At 41.4% G+C, this 16,591-nt stretch overlaps 1 protein-coding gene across 3 annotated transcripts in view; it reads left to right on the top strand.

Moving 5' to 3' along the window:
• Positions 1–16,591, top strand: part of SOGA1 (suppressor of glucose, autophagy associated 1) — a 172,346-nt gene that overhangs the window by 134,373 nt on the left and 21,382 nt on the right. For 2 of the 3 annotated variants that reach the window (XM_029611716.1, XM_029611714.1), the window contains 2 exons: positions 8,379–8,453; positions 15,352–15,422. In XM_029611716.1, the coding sequence (XP_029467576.1) occupies positions 8,379–8,453; positions 15,352–15,422 (146 nt within the window). The remainder of the gene's footprint in view (positions 1–8,378; positions 8,454–15,351; positions 15,423–16,591) is intronic. The other variant, XM_029611715.1, reaches the window with a different exon arrangement.

The following is a 16,591-nucleotide window of genomic DNA, read 5'->3' as shown; positions in this document are numbered from 1 at the left end:
CAAACTAGTCTATATAGAGTATCTAGAGTTTCAGGAGGCATGTGATAAGGTCCCTCATGAGAAGGTTCTTAGGACATTAAAATGGAATGGAATGGGAGATAGTGTCCTACTGTGGTAATTTGTTAACAGATAGGAAGAGAATAGCAGAACGTTTCATGACTGGAAAACTGGGCATCTAAATGGCATATGAAATTTAATGTGGATATGGTGACTCAGGAGCATCCTCGGGTTGGGAAACAGCCAGGAGTATAAAAAGGAGGCCAAACTCTGGCTGGTTCCACACAAACAAACAGTTTATTTACAGTCAAAACATAAATACAGAAAAAAGGCCACTTACCTCAGCAGTCTCTTGGGTTTCCAAAACAATCAAATATACATTGTTCTGGCATAGGCTGGCTTCCTGCTTTCTCCCTAGGGCCCCTTCCACCCTTCTAAGCCCTGCCTTCTTGTCCTAGGCTGCAGAAATCCTCCCTGGGCCCAGAATCCCTTCCTGGATTGGGTTTTAACAAGTACTGGGCCAAATAGCTGTGGCTGGTCCTTTAAGGTGTTCTGAGGGAGTTTGTTTATACTCCCTCACATACCCTCCCCTTAGCTCAGCTTTACTAGGCTAGTCATCTGCCTGTACTAGGCATACCTCTCTAGACAGGAAATATGCTTTGGTGTTTTCCCTTCCTGCCCTATGTCAGATCTTATAGTTGAAGGGTTGCAGGGCAAGGAACCACCTCACCATTCTCACATTGGACTCCTTGTTTCTATTTATCCATATGAACGGTTGATGATCCATCACAAACGTGAACTGTCCTAGCAGGTTGTACCAAAAGTCCTCTAAGGCCCACTTGACTGCCAAGGCCGCCTCCTCGATTGTTGAGTAATGTCTTTCCCTTGGTATCAGTTTCTGGCTGATGTATGCCACGGGGTGTTCTTGGCCATCTTCTCTTGAACTAAGACTGCTCCTAGACCTACCTCTGAGGCATCAGTTTTGCTCCATGAAGGGTTTGGTGAAGTCCAGACCTATCAGGACTGGTTTGGAGCATAACACTTCTTTCAGAGCCTGGAAGGCCTTCTCCACTTTGCTGACCATTGGATCTTTTCTTTAACAAGAGCCTTTTCTGAATAATTGGGTATAAACCTCCTGTAATACTCCATAAGGCCTAAGAAAGCTCTCACTTTTACTTTTGTTTGCGGGACTGGCACCTGGGTAATTGCCTCAATTTTCCTGGTCTGTGGGTGGACCTTCCCCTTCCCAAGAGTGTACTCAAGATATTGGAGTTCTTGTCCTCCCAGCAAACACTTTTTAGTATTGGCTGTCAGTCCTGCCTTCCTCAGATTTAGGATGGCCTGGAGTTGGCGTAGATGTATCTTCCAAACCGGGCTGTAAACCAAGATGTCATCCAAATAGGCAGCTGCGAAATCTGGATGTGGGCGCAGGAGGCTGTCAAATGCTGAAACATTGCAGGGGCACTATGGAGTCCAAAAGGGAATTGGAAGAGTCCTCCTAGCATAGAGAATGCAGTCTTCTCCTTCACCACTGGTATGAGAGGAACCTGCCAATACCCTTTTGTAAGTTTCAGGGTTGAAATGAACTGGGCTGACCCAAGACACTTAATCAACTTGTCCAGTCAAAGCGTCTGGTACACATCAAGTTTTGAGACCTCATTGACCTTTTTAAAGTCAATGCAAATCTGATGCTTCCATCTGGCTTCGGCACCAGCACTATGGGTGAGGACCAGTCCAAGCCAGAGTATCTTTTTCACTTCGGTCTCCTTGGGAATCTGATAGGTTGTTTCTGCATGACAGCTCCAGGAGACGTTATGATGTCATGCTGCACCTGGTAGGATCGAGAAGATCTCTGTGTTTCACTTCCCTAGCTGATTTAAGTTTGCTGTCTGTATGATGGAAAGATGCTCTCCGAATGAATCTGGGATTGGTCCATTTCAGGTCCGACCTCTGGATTGAACTCTTATTCTTACAACACTGCATACCGTTGCCTCCCATTTTTTCACGATGTTTACATGGTAGATCTGAGTTTTCTTCTGTTTATCCAGCTTGGCTATTTAATAATCCATCGGCCCAGTTTTCTCTAAGACTTCATAAGAGCCTTGCCAGAGGGCTAACAACTTGCTTTCCGAAGAGAAGATCAAGGACTTGGTCCCCTGGTTGGAATAATGTTTGAACTATGGAGCGATTATATTCTCGGGCTTGGGTTTAGATGGGCAGCCTTCCCATCCTTCTTCAGTTGTTCTTGCATCCAGATAATGTAGTCAGCTAGGTTCTGCCCCAGGGTCAGCTCCTCTTCCCAAGTCTCGTGAGCTCTGTCCAAGATTTCCCTCAGTTTCCTCCCATACAATAACTGAAAAGGTGAAAACCACATCAAGCTGTGGGATACTTCATGGACTGCAAACAGCATGTAGGATAGTAAGGAGTCTCAAATCTTGCCATCTCCCACTGCAAACTTTCTCAACATTTGTTTGAGCATCATAATGAAATCTACAAAGACAACAATTCCTCTCTGAACAACATGATCTCAATACACAAATCACCACGTACTTCAAGATCTTCTGACAAACTACTTCTAATCATTCCACCCCTGTCATCTGCGAAACTATCAGCCACTAGAGATAGAGCCTTCTCGATAGCAGGACCGATAATATGGAACTCTATCCCAGGACACCTAAGCTCTATCAGAGACCCCAAAACCTTCAAAAAAGAACTAAAAACATGGTTGTTTAGACAATCATTCACAGACTGATATAACAAATCTTAGTTTATCCCACTTCTTGATTTCTGTAACAAGCCTTTTCTATTTATTTAAGTTATATATTGCCTACTGATAACTTGTTCTACTCTGCCTCTTGCCGAGATGATATATTTATTATCATCTGTATTTATCCTCAACCTATAACTCGTTCTCTGTATGAAGTTTTATATCTCGTTCTCTGTATGAAGTTGTTTCACTGTAAACCGGGGTGAAGGCACTCAGCTATACTTCGGTATATAAAAGAATATAAATAAATAAATAAATAAATAAATAAATATTGAAGTCATCAACAAAGCCGTCCATCTACGGATGATACACCAAGGTACCTGGAGTCTTTACCTTGAGCAGGGTGCAGAGCCTTTTCATTCCCTTGCTTTGAATAGGGTTCCTTCATCAGTTAAGATTTCCTTGGGCAGCCCAAGTCAGGAAAAACCTCTATTAAGGTGGACGCCACTGCCTTCTTCTTTATGTTCTGTAAAGATACTGCTTCTGGATATTGGGTGGCATAGTCAAGAATAACTAAGATGTATTTATTTCCCTGGCCTGATCTCTCCAAAGGCCCCACTAGGTCCATACCCACCCTTTCAAACGGGGTCTCTACGCGTTGGTATAAGGGTCGCCGGCTGCACCCCGCCAGGCTTAGTTAATTGGCACATTGCGTATGACTGGCAAAATAACTTTTCCTGTCAGTGTATGCCAGGCCTAAAGAACTGCGCTAATATTCTCTTTCTGTTTTTCCTCACCCAGGTGGCCCCCTAAAAAGTGGCTATGTGCTAATTGCAGGACCTACTGGCAATAGCGATTGGGAACTAGGAGTTGTTCTATCAATTCTCCCTCCAGATTTCCTTTTGTTACCTGGTATAGTAGGTCTCTTTTTATTATAAAATAAGGGGGAGTGGGATCCTTACCTTCTGCCCCAGAAACTAGCTTCCCATCAACCCTCTGGATATGCTCCCGTGCTGACTTAAAAGTCTCATCTTCCCTTTGAGCCCGACTGAAATTGCCTAGGTCACACCCATTTTCCCACTCAAAGAGTTTAGGTATGCTATTCTGGGTAGGTAGCTGCCCTTCCTCTGACTCTGATCCCTCCTCCTTAGTGGTCCTTGAATTATTTATTTATTTTATTTTATTTATTTAAAACATTTTTAGCCTGCCCTTCCTCCATTCAGGGTGGGTTACAGCATAACATTCACAATATTAAAAACAAAACATCGAGATCTCCCATACAATCCATATGAAATCGACACATAATGAAAAAAAATTAAACATAAAAATTAATCACTAAAAGCAAGTTTAAATAAAAAGGTTTTTAATGCCTTTTTGAAAAACCTTGGATCTTTTAGGCTTCTCAGTTCATTTGGGAGAAAATTCCAGAAAATTGGACCTGCTATTGGCAATGCTCTTTCCCTTGTTTCATCAAGGCGTACCAATTTAGGGGAGGGAATGTCCATGAGATTCTGATTAGCTGAGTGAAGTGGTCTCACCGGGGAATGGATTTTCATGATGGCATTTTTCCATGGGGATTTTATATTATCAATGAGGGAGTGGGCAATTGAAGCAAGTTTATATTGAATAAGGAATGTTATTGGTAACCAGTGAAGTTGCTGTAATACTGGGGTAATGTGCTCGTGAATTGGAGTGCCAGTCAATAAACAGGCGACAAAGTTTTGAATGATCTGTAATAGACAAATAGTATACTTTGGTAAGCCAATGTAGAGAGAGTTACAGTAATCTATACTGGAAAATAAGAGTGCCTGTAGGACAGTACAGAAATCAGCAGAATCAAGGAATGGTTTAAGGTGATGTAGTAGTTTTAATTTATGATATGATATCTGTGTTAGATTATTGATTTGGGCATTTATGCTTAGTGATTGGTCGATTTGGATACCGAGATTTCATAAGGTAGTATAACTGTATTTTTACTGTAGGTGTTGCTTCTGGGATTTAGGAATTTTAGAGACTTTACAATACAGGTCAGGATCTTCTAAAGAGAAGAGGTCTGGAAATGCCAGTTCTTCATTGCTGCATGTGGGTGAACCGGATGTGAGATGGTTCCAAAGGATTTTGAAGTTTGGACAGTCCCATCCTATCACTACTGGATATGGAAGCCAAGGAAAATCTCCCAGTTCTTTCCTATCTTGGCCAACCAGGTTCTTCAGTTGTGCATGGCTTGTTGGATACGGTCATTGGTCCCTGTGAATGCATGCCAGGATCACAGTTCTATCATAATCAATCTGGACCCACTTCACTAATTCTCTTTGAATGAGTATTTTTACCCTTCTAGAGTCAACTAATGCCTGGGTTGGAATGCCATCTAGCTCAACAGCAATCATAAACTTAGTCTCCCTGACTGGGGACATCCATGAAATTACAAAAGTGTGGGATCATGGCAATAACGTCCATTGGCTCATCTTCCCTGCAGGGGCAGTCTTGTGAAAAATGGCCCCTCTTTCTGCAGCTGAAACATGGTGATCTTGTTGGGGTTTGCAGTTGAAGCGAAAAATATGGCCAGTCCAGCTTCCCTGCTGTTGGGGCCTCCTGCCCTTAGGGCTGCAGCATGCTCTTCCTGGATTGGGTGGTCTCCCCTCAGACAGTGGCGATTCAAGCATGGACTGAGCCTGGTAATAGGCTTCCGCCACTTCCAAAGCAATTTATTACTCAAGGTTCAGGTGGCAGCACACCCATTGCTGCATAGGGTGTACTAGACCATCTAGGAAAAATTGTTCCAGCAAAACCGCTTTGGCTATCTCCAGCCCGGTCTTCCCTTCCAGCCACAACTACTTCCATGCCTCATCCTTAAGTCTGTGGAAAAGATTTTGAGGGTTTTCCTCTGATTGAAGAACTCCTCGCCGAATTCTCTGTCTGTAGGCTTCTGGGGAGAGTCCCGCCCTCTGTTTAGACTTTGGCATATGCCCTTCCTACTGGGTTGGCGGTTTGAAAGGTAACTTGGCTAGGTAGTCCATCTATCTTCTGGCCATCCTGCCAGTCGAGCTGTCCATTCAAAGTTCTTCAGGAAACAATCAGGGTCTTCTCCCAGGGCCATGTTAAGTACTGCAGGCATCAAGGGAGGTGGCCTAGTTACAGCAGTCTGCACGGCCTGTGCCACCTGAGTTAGTTTTGTTGCATAACTTGCTCTTGCACTGCCTGCTGCTGGTCAGTTTGGTTTTGCATGGCAGTCTGCAGTTGTTGCTGCCCTGCAGTGAGGAGCTATAGTACCTGCTCCATCTTCTTCGCTTCTCACACTGTGCAAGTTGTGAAGCTGGGTGGCCATCTGGGGGAAGGAGAGAGGACAAGAAAACAAAAAAACATTTCTGGCCTGTCTGGCTCTTACTATTTACTTCTCTAGCTGCTGCAGGCAGGGCTAGCCCCCTTGGCTTGCTCTACCGGCATCCTGCGCTTTCCTCCAACCAGGCCCCAAAAGAAAAAAATCTATATGTATGTTATTTATTTATTTATTTATTTTTCTTCTTTCTGTGCCTCCCACTTAGACCAGGGGATTCCACTTCTACCACCATATGTGGTCGCTTGGGAGCAGCTATAGGTTGGGAAACAGCCAGGAGTATGAAAAGGAGACTAAACTCCAGCTGTTCCACACAAACAAGTTTATTTACAGGCAAAACAGAAATACAGCAGAAAGGCTGCTTACCTCAGCAGTCTCTTGGTTAACAAAATAGTCAATTATACATTATTCTGGCATAGGCTTGCTTTCTGCCTTCTCCCTTCTGGGCCCTGCCTTCTCCCTTCTGGGCCCTGCCTTCTTATGCTAGGCTGTAGGAATCCTCTCTAGGCCCAGAATCTCTTGCTGGCTTGGGTCATAAGGAGGACCGGGCCAGATAGCTGTGGCGGGTCCTTTAATGTGTCCTGAGGGAGTTTCTTATATACTCTCTCACAGTGGACAAGTGCAAAGTGATGCACATAGGGAAAAATAGCTATGTGTACACAATGATAGGTTCCATATTAGGAGTTTACCATTCAGCAGAAAGACTTTGGATTGAAATCCTCAGCTCCATGTGCAGTGGTGACCAGAGCAGCAACAGAATATTAGGCATTATTGAAAAAAGAGTGGATGAGTAGCCTAGTGGTTAGAGCATTGGGCTACAAACCAGGGTTCAAATCCCACTTTACCCTCCATTGCCTCAGGTACAAAATTAGATTGTAAACCCTGTGGGATAGGGAAATACCTTTAGTCCCTTAAGTGCCGAAAAGTGGAATATAAAAATCTAAATAAAAAAGAAAGAATAGAAAACAAAACTGTATTTATCCATGGAATGACCACACCTTGTGTGTTGTTTGCAGTCCTGGTTGCTGCATCTCAAAAAAGATATAGCGGAACTAGAAAAAATTCAGAAAAGGGATGGAATGGCTTCCTTATGAAGAAAGACTAAAAGGTAACCGAGAAGGGATGTGATAGAAGTTTACAAAATTATAAGTGGTGTGGAACAAGCTGTTAGGAGAGCAGTTATTTGTAATTGTATGACTACTAGGAGACCTCCATGAAACTAACAAGTAGAAGATTTAAAACTAATTTAAGAAATTATTTTTTTAATCAATGCACAATTAAGCTTTGAAATAGAAGGTGGTCAAGGCTTGTCCATTAACAGTTCTTAAGCAGATATTCTTGGGTGCTTCCATCTCTTACTTCTGGGAGTAACAGGGAATGGACTTTCCTATTAGGATCTGCTGGATACTTCCAGGTGACTGGGACTGGCCCCTGTCAAAGACATGATGCTGATATTCTTATATTAGTTCATACTGTTCTCAAGCTGTTGTATGACAGCAGGATTACAGCTCTTGACAAGCACACACAGGAAATGTGTACTCTATTGAATGTTTCTCTATTGAATTTGATGTTGATCTGGAAGCCTGTCTTCATGTTGCACATCTACAGCTCAAGAGTTTTCCAATGAGATATGACTCATTAAAACTGGATAACAAATGTAGGCGGAGGATGCTGGAAGGAAAGACAAAGCAAGGATTACTAGAATGATACCAGTTACCATAGTTGATTATGATGAAAAAAGACCAGAAGTCCAGCAAGTTCGGCCGCCTTCAGTATTTGGGGAAAGGTGCATTTTCAAAAATAAAAAGGTGCATTTTCAAAAATAAAAAGGCACAGCAACTTCCTTCACCTTCAAAACTGGTGCAAAACCCGTGGGTAAAAAGAACATTCAATCTTTGTCCCAATGTAGAAAAGATAGAAAGGTCAGCCAGATCTCTGGTCCCGTAAGGTAGTTCTGGGGATGGTCTTGTTTCTAGGTCTCTGCTCTACAGCAAAAGGCATTAGTGACCCTTGTTCATCAGGCTGACAGGGCTACTGCGACGAGAGGGTCGAACGATGACTTCCTGAGGTGAGCTAGATAAAAAGGAGAAAGGGGACAGGCTCTCCATGACAGCTCCCAGATGAGAGCTGGATGCAGAGAGACTGCTTGGGAATACAGGCTCTTTGGGAAGAGCTGGATGGGAGATTAAAGGGTACAGGCAGTCTGTAATGACTAATGAGAGCTGGAGGAGGAGAATGGGAGTATGTAATTCCTTATAAGATGAGAGAATTAAAATCAAAAAAGTGGGGGGGCTTGCAAAGTACTAAGGTTGACTTTGTTTTGTTTCTGAAATGCATTAGCTGCAGAAGGAAGCAGACACCTGGGGGGTTCTGAAACATTCTGAACAGGGAAAGAACAGCAGCTGCAGGAATGAGGTAAGAGTGGCTTCAGTTAATGTTACCGTAGTATGGGAGAGGCAAGAATGAGGCCACAGACATAGGTGACTAGCGGTTTATGAGTGGAAATTGCCTTCCTTCAGCATAGCTAAAAGGACCCGCAGTGTGCCATGGCCTGCGTACCTTGAGGTGCATTTACAAGAGGGCTCCCAGGGGTGTGCTGAAGTCAGGGGAGGCAAATAATGTGTGTAGATTGTGCTTTCCATTCTGCGTGCATTACATTCCTTGAAAAAAGTGCCCACACATAAAGCAGGCACAAATGTCTGCGAGCCTGTACATTGACTTAGAAAAGTGGTGCCAAGTCCGCTGGTAAAAAGTCCAATGCGACAGTCGTAAATTTTCCCCAGTAATTTGTAAGTGTGCTTACATAGATGCATAAAATGTGAGAGCAGATGAGACCCATAAGGTCCATCTAGTCTGCCCAAATCCTCTCCTGTTACAGTGTCTTTAATGCTGGCTGATCTTGGCCTTTCCTTACAGTTAAGGATCATCTCTGAATTTTCCCAGGCTCTTAAAATTCTGTTACGGTTCTTGGTTTTGACTGTAATGTTTCTCCGGATTCTACCCCTTTGAGCCTCTTGTTCTAGAGATATCTTTCCATTGAAAAACGTTTGCTTCTTTGTGAATTATTGCAAATCAGTCTGGTTTTCAGGATATCCTAATAAATATGCTTGAGGTAGCTTTGCATGAACATTGCCTCAATTTATGCAAATCTGTATCATGCATATTCATTAGGGATATCCTGAAAACCAGACTGGTGTGCAGCCCTTGAGGACAAGGGTTTGACAACCCAGATTTATACCTTTCAGGCATTTGAAAATCTCTGTCATATCCTCTTTCCTTTTTTAGGGTATATATATGTAGGTTTTTAAGTCTCATCTCATAAGGTTTTTGGTGCAGACACTGCATCATGTTTACAGCCCTTCTCTGGACTATTTCTGTTCTGTCTATTGGACACAGTACTTAGAATGAGATCTCATCAATGTCCTGCACAGGGTCATCATCACCTCTTTATATTTTTTCTACTGGTTATACCTCTCCCTATGCATCCCTCTGGATCTAACCACATCTTGTCACACTGTTTTGCAAACTTGAGATCCTTGGCCATAAAGACACATCATCTCTTCGTCCTTTCAGACCACTGATCAGGGTAGGATTTGACATGCAATTTTGGCTGCTTAACCTATTTTGTTCTGCTGTTCTGCCTGGAACCTTAAATCTCCACTCAGACGGCATGGAGCTTGTCCAAGGCTGCATGTTGTTTGCTGCCAAGTCAGCATGTTCTCCCTTAGTCACTTATTTGAATAGGAAGGTCTTTTCATACTCATTAGGGGTGTAACGTGCAAAACTTCCCTCCTTTTATTCTTACCTATCCAGGTTTCATCAGGGAGCCATTGTACAAAACGTTTCTCTCTCTTCCTTTTCATCAGATAACAGTTGTGCACAGCCTCTCTCCTTGCTGTTCCTTTTTTGGGATCCCTCTCCCTCTCAATAGGCAGTATCCTTTGGAGCCTCTGACATGAGACTTTGTCATCCAGTTCTCCTGAGAGCACCATTATGTGGAGTCTCTAGACTATCTGTTTTCTCTGAGACATTGATCAAGTGTCATCTGCAGTTTTTTTTTCTTGGCCACTATTTCTGTAAAAGCATTACTTACTACTTATAGATTATAAGGCAATTTTCAAAGACATTTAAATGGGTAAATAGTGATTGGCTGTCTGAAATTTGCTCTCAGCAAACATTTAGGCATCCCTGGGCAAAATGTATGTTTCAATGAATCTGTAAGTGAACCGAAGCTGACATAACCTCTACATGGTACAAAGTTAAACATGAACAAAAAAAGAGGAAGCCAAAGGAGGTGGAATTCTTATGCGGTCAGCAGAAAATAAATTTTACATTATGAAATTGAAGAAAAGGTGTCAGCAAGCCTGACGATGTGTCCCAGCAACTCAGGCAAGGGCCACCCGGACAGTTCGAATATCCACCTTAATGTAATGTCCATATATTTTTTAAGTATTTTTTTTTTTGCAAATAAAAATCCAAACAGTCTGCATTAATGATCACCAAACCCAACACGGCCAGTGTTTCTGAATAACCAGCTTCTGCAGGGGTGTATTTTAAAATTTTTAAGATTGTTGTCGGACCAACAGTTACATTTCATAATGTAAAATGTATTTTCTGCTGACTGCATAAGAATTCTGCCTCTTTTAGGGTTCCCCTTATTTTATCTGTACTATCTGTTTGGGGTTACCGCTGGCTTTCTATTTGTTTTTACAAAGTTAAACACAAAGCTTTCTGCAATTTTTTTAAATGCAAAATTACTATTTATTTGCTGATTTTAACATATTTATTGAAAATAATAAAATAGTGAATATGGCATGTACAGAAGATTGGACCCCCTTCCAGCTGAGTCATACTTATTTTAAAAGTGTGTTAATAAAACTTAGAAAGCTGTTTTGGGCAGGACCTAATTGTACCTGAATTCTTTTAGAGCTATAGTTTACCTTGAACATTATTTGAAACGAGGAGCTGAAAATCCAAATCCTTATTAGCAGTACCAAATCCTTATTAGCAGTGGGAAAACAGAACAAGCTTGATTACACAAACTACACATCAACAGAATACTTTGTTAGTCACACTCATGAAGAACACAAAAAACCCTTCTTCAAATACAAAATAATATTTCTATTTATATGATGTGGTCATTTCAGACAAAAACTGAACTTTTGTTCACTCCAGCCTCACCTCTGCAGGACAGGAGGGGGGAGGGGTTGGATTAGGAAGCAGAGTAAGAGGAAGTTGCTCCACTCTGTTCACTCTGGCTTTACCCTCTCTCATCCTGCTCCCTGCACACTATTTGGGAGGGGAGTGGAGGGGCTGGGGCAGGAAGCAAAGGGCTCTTCTCCGCTGCCTGAAATTTGGGGCACTGGCCAGTGGAGTTTTAGGGCAGAACCTTGTGTATTCATACATAGCGAAGCTCCCTACCCCCCCCCCCCCCCGCCCAAATTGTTAGGCTAGAGGTGATTTCCTAGTTCTCCTACTATAGGAACCAGCCCTAAAGTGACCATGTATGCTTTGTATCTGTGGCAAAATTAGTCCAAAGCCACGGGTAAAAGGTACATGTGGTCTTTGTTTCAGTACAGACAGTTTGAAAATTGCCTCCTTAATGACACAAATAAAAGGATTTCAGATATATGAAGGATGTTTATTTTGCATTATTCTGTAGTAAGCAAACAAGATAGAATGTCTGATTTATCTACTTGATTGAATGTCACGTTAATAATGGATGGCATAACAGCTGATTAATAACAGGAAAGAATGAAAGATGTTAAAATGTTTATTATCTAATGTACTACTGAAAAATATCATAAGCCTAAGAGAGCCTCCGAAATAATCGACAAAACCATCAAGGAACTAAGGTGACTTTCAGGCAGTCTCTGGTATAATAAGATGTGATCTTAGCCGTTAAAATAACCACCAAAGATTTAAATCATTTACTAGTATGATACTTTGCACAATTAATATAATACATTTTTTATATTTTATAATGCAAATAAAATCATTAAACGGCCACTTAATGTTCTCTTTAAATATCCCAAGGCCAATGGAGAGATAACATGTCATGATAGCAATGGGGATTTTTTTGGAGTCTTGGATCTATAAGAAAACTGATCTGATGGCTTTGGTTTTCAGCTTATCTGAGATACATTTTCTTCTTGCGTGCCAAATTTGGTGAATTTCCAACACTTGTTTGGAGAGTTATTGTGCCTACAAATAGACATTGATCCCTTTTATATAATTCTTTTCATCATTTCGAAAAATATTCAAGTACAGGTTTGCAGCCCTTGCCTTAAGCCTTCATCTTTGGTCAGCCATGATCAGTACTACTGTGGACTCTGTGCTCATAGCAGTTTCAGGAGTTGTTTGTAGGAAAGTCTGAATCTAACAGCATTTACATTTATAAAAATGTTTTTAATCACTTGACACAAAGTGGCCCAAGCAATGAACAGTGAAAATATCCAGATTCACATTTGACAAATGTACGGACATTAATTAAAACAAATGCTGTGAAATAGAGTTCCTGATACTTATTTAGCCTTATGATAAAGATAATCATAAAGGAGTCCTACAACTATTGGATATTTCTAATGCCTGAATAGTACTTGGAGAACATTTGTAAGTTAAAGAGTGTGTGATTACAAGTAAGTCTGCCTATATAAGGTCTTTAACAGCCCTCTGAACTTCTTCAGGCAATCACTCAACCATAGGCCTATTGAAAAGGAGTTTCATAAAACTGGGGCACATTCTCTGGTTACACAGAGCCGAGCAGATTTCACTGAGGGGACATCAAGGAAGCCTCTCTGTGAAGATCTTAACTGTCGATAATGGCTGATATAGTTTAAGAATGGTGTTAGACCATGAGCAAGAATCGGAAATCAGTGAAGTCTCATCAATATGGGAGTGATGTGATCATGGCATTTAATTATAGTGATGAGGCATGCTGCAGAATTAAGCAGAAGCTGTAAGACCTGTAAAGAAACATCTGATAGACCTAGAGAGAGACCATTACAATAGTCAATAAGTGGACAAATGGATGCCTGTACAATAGTGTGAAAATCAGATTCAAGGAGCATTTTCTTTAGACCAGAGACTATGCATAGTTTAAAAACCCCAAGTCTAATGACAATTTTAATGTGTAATCGAAATGACAAATTACTATCTAGCATAACCCCTAGACTTTTGACACATTTTTGGATAGGGACTACATGGTTATCAATGAGTACAAGAAAACAGAGTAGGCACCCTGACATGAAAGAAGTTCAGTTTTTGCCATGTTGAGAGAATTTATTATGGTGCAGCCATGTTTTAACTGTCGACATACAGTGTTCAAGAGAGTTTTACCAAGTAGTATGTAGATGAATTACAAACTGGATGTCATCCACGTAGATTTTATAACAGTCACTCAGACTGGCAAGGATTTTACAAATGAGAAGGAGATAAATGTTAAATAATACTGAAGAAAGAGAAGAGCCCTGTGGGACTCCAGTTTTAATAAATGAGGATGATGATAAATTCATTCTTAATCTGCTGAGAGCGATTTTGAAGAAAGGAAGTAAACCAGTTTAAGACAACGCTGGTCATACCAAACACTGGCAGTGGGTGGAAGAGAATGGAATAATTGACAGTATCAAACGCTGAAGAGATGTCAAGGCAGACAAGTATGTATTGATGGCCACTGTCAATACCTGTTCTTAAGGTGTCAGTAGGTGTAAGCGATGAAAGCTCAGTACTCATGGCACGCCTGAATCCAAAGTGATGAGGATCGAGAAGCTCATGTTTCTCTATGTGATCAGTCAAGTTCTTGCAAAACAGCAGACTCAAGAACTTTGAAAAGAAAAGGCAGAAATGAAATGGCTCTATCATTATTCAGATCTGTGCTTTCAAGATTGGCTTTTTTCAATAAAGGGCATACTATTGCTTTCTTAAGGCAGTCGAGAAAAGAACTCTCATCCAAGGACAGGTTAATAATGCTGGCAAAGATAGGGGAAAGCAGATCCCTAACTACTTTGAAAAGAGCAACTAGATGGGCACATGTCATTATTCATATTAGTGATGATCTGACCGACTTCACAACTTGAAAGGTTGGAAAAAGAGCTCCAAGATGGAATCATGTTGATGGAGGGTTCAGTGTGGCACATGGGAATGTTAGAAAAGCTTAGACTCAGCTTTTCTATTTTTATATTAAAGTGCATGAGAAAGGATTCAGCAGATGGTACATCAAGTGCACTACAATTAATGATGGACGAACTAGTTACATTTTTTGATAGAGAAAATAACGCCTTGGGATTATAGCCAATATCTCGAATCTGTTTGGCATAAAAATCCTTTTTAGCCTCCAAGATTTGTGATTGATATGGAGTCAATTGTGAGTACGATGGAGTCCGATGCTTTTGTTTCTGTCATAATAGATGATAAAAACAAAAGATTAACTAGCCTATCCAATCTGCCACGTTATTTCTGCCTACATTTCCAAGGATTATATCCCAGCTGCCAGCCATCAAACGTGACTGCCTATATGATATCACTTCTTATCCAAAACAGTTTTTGTCATCTTCCTTCTTTGTATTCCACACTCCTGGATAGATGAGTGTGCACTCGTGCAGGGTCCCCTACTAGTTTCACAGCCATCACCTCTTCTCACACATGTCTATCATTGAGGCCTTGCAATAATCCAAACAGCCATCAACACAGCATGGCCATTGCAAGCATCCAGCTTCTTAGGTTCCCATGGCCTTTCCAGATAGTATCCCACCACTACCAACCTGTTGTAGCTACTCAATTGATATAAGGAATATAACCCAGTTATGTGTGCATCTGTATTTTTACTAGGACTTCTGCGACACAGACTCAGCTTCTGGTTAGCTCTATCATTGCATCTGGTTCAAGGGTGGCATTAGGCACAGGTGTGAAGGGAGCCATGCTTTGCTCTTTTGCTCAATGTGTTGCTGTGACTTGAAGCCTAATTTGAGGCAGGAGGAGGAGATCCGTGGGGTAAAACCCTTTGATGGCTCAGTTGTCTGCATCCGAGAAGGGCTGACCATACTTACCAGCGTAGTACCGAAAAGGTGTGCGTGAGATTGGGGCATCTCAACTATGAGTACGTTGGGGAAAAGAGTGGAACTGGGGAAGGCAGAGAGAGTTCAGAAATTACTAAAACCTAGAGCGATGTGTTCTGACAGATAATCTGTGGCTCGCTACTGTTGCCATAGTGTTGACAGTTTCCCTGTATTGTTGACAATTTCTTTTGTTCCCCTCAGATCGAGCTTCTGTATCTGTAGCAAGTGTAATTCCAAAGCTCTTTTCTCTTCTCTTGCAGACTATTAACGACAAGATCCAGGACAAGGATGAGAACTGTGAGATCGATGAGAAAGGGACTGGTTTGAAAAGGTGAGTCACATTTCTGCCCAGATTGCCCGGATTCCTGCAGCAGTTTTTTCAAGATTCTGCAGCAAGAATTATCAAATTCAGTGGCAGATTTTTCAAAATTCTGTGGTAATTATCTAGCAAACTTGCATAATTTTCCTAAGATGCACACCTTTGACTATGCAAAAATGTCAATTTTTTAATGAAAACCATTCATATTTGTTTTAAACAGTATTTAAACTATATACAAATACAAAATGTACCAAATACAGAAATCAACTATTTACCAAGTTAAGATATATAAGTGACAAACTTTTAACTGTGAAATGTCACTTTTGTTTTGAATTGAAATACAGTACAACCATCCTTTTTATATTTTTTGAGAAAGTCCTTGTTATATGAGTTTCTGTGTGCTAAAAATGCCCTCAACATTAGCAGTTTGTCATGCTGCTAATTACAGAGAAAAACATGTGCACATATATTGGATTCATGGCAACTGATAGAGAAAGGGGTTGAATGAATACAAGTTTGAAATTTGTTAGCAGTAGCCATCAAGGCTTCTATGAATTGAAATTAATGTTCTCTCTCTGCTAGTTGTGAGACACCTTGCAGTTGCAGACTTCCAAAACCACATCCAGGTCTTTGTAGTTGGCCACATGTATGCAGGTGAAATAAAATGAAAATGCAATTCTTCTAAAGAGACATCACTCCATCCAGGAATTCTATCAAAAACATCTTTGGTTTGATAAGGATTTAAGAGATCTTTGAAGGATCAAACATTCTGTCTGCTTTCTCTGTGTATGCCGTCTTCACCTCACCCCCCCCCCCCCCCCCCCAACACACACACACATACACAGACTCACACTTTTTCTCTCTCTCTCTCTCCCCTTCACTTCAGGATAAGAGAAAGGGGGATGGGGAAGCAACAGAAGGAGAGGGTTCCCTGCAGGCTGTTTATAAGCAGGTCGATACAGTAACGTGCGGTTGAAGATTTCCCGTCTGTAACGTGCTGGGAGCGCACAATACAGACGAGTAAGGCGATCCAGCGATACAGTCTCCAGTTTCACGCGTCCTTAGCGCTTCGTAAAATAGACACATAACCCTTTCCGCACGCAGCATGTAAATGAACGAATTAGCTGTATAATGAAGGAATTAGCTATTCTCCTCCGATACTGTAACGGGTGCTGATATTA

The sequence above is a fragment of the Rhinatrema bivittatum genome, chromosome 8 (genome assembly GCF_901001135.1).
Source record: "Rhinatrema bivittatum chromosome 8, aRhiBiv1.1, whole genome shotgun sequence".
Taxonomy (NCBI): Eukaryota; Metazoa; Chordata; class Amphibia; order Gymnophiona; family Rhinatrematidae; genus Rhinatrema; species Rhinatrema bivittatum.
This window is presented reverse-complemented; position numbering and strand designations above follow the sequence as displayed.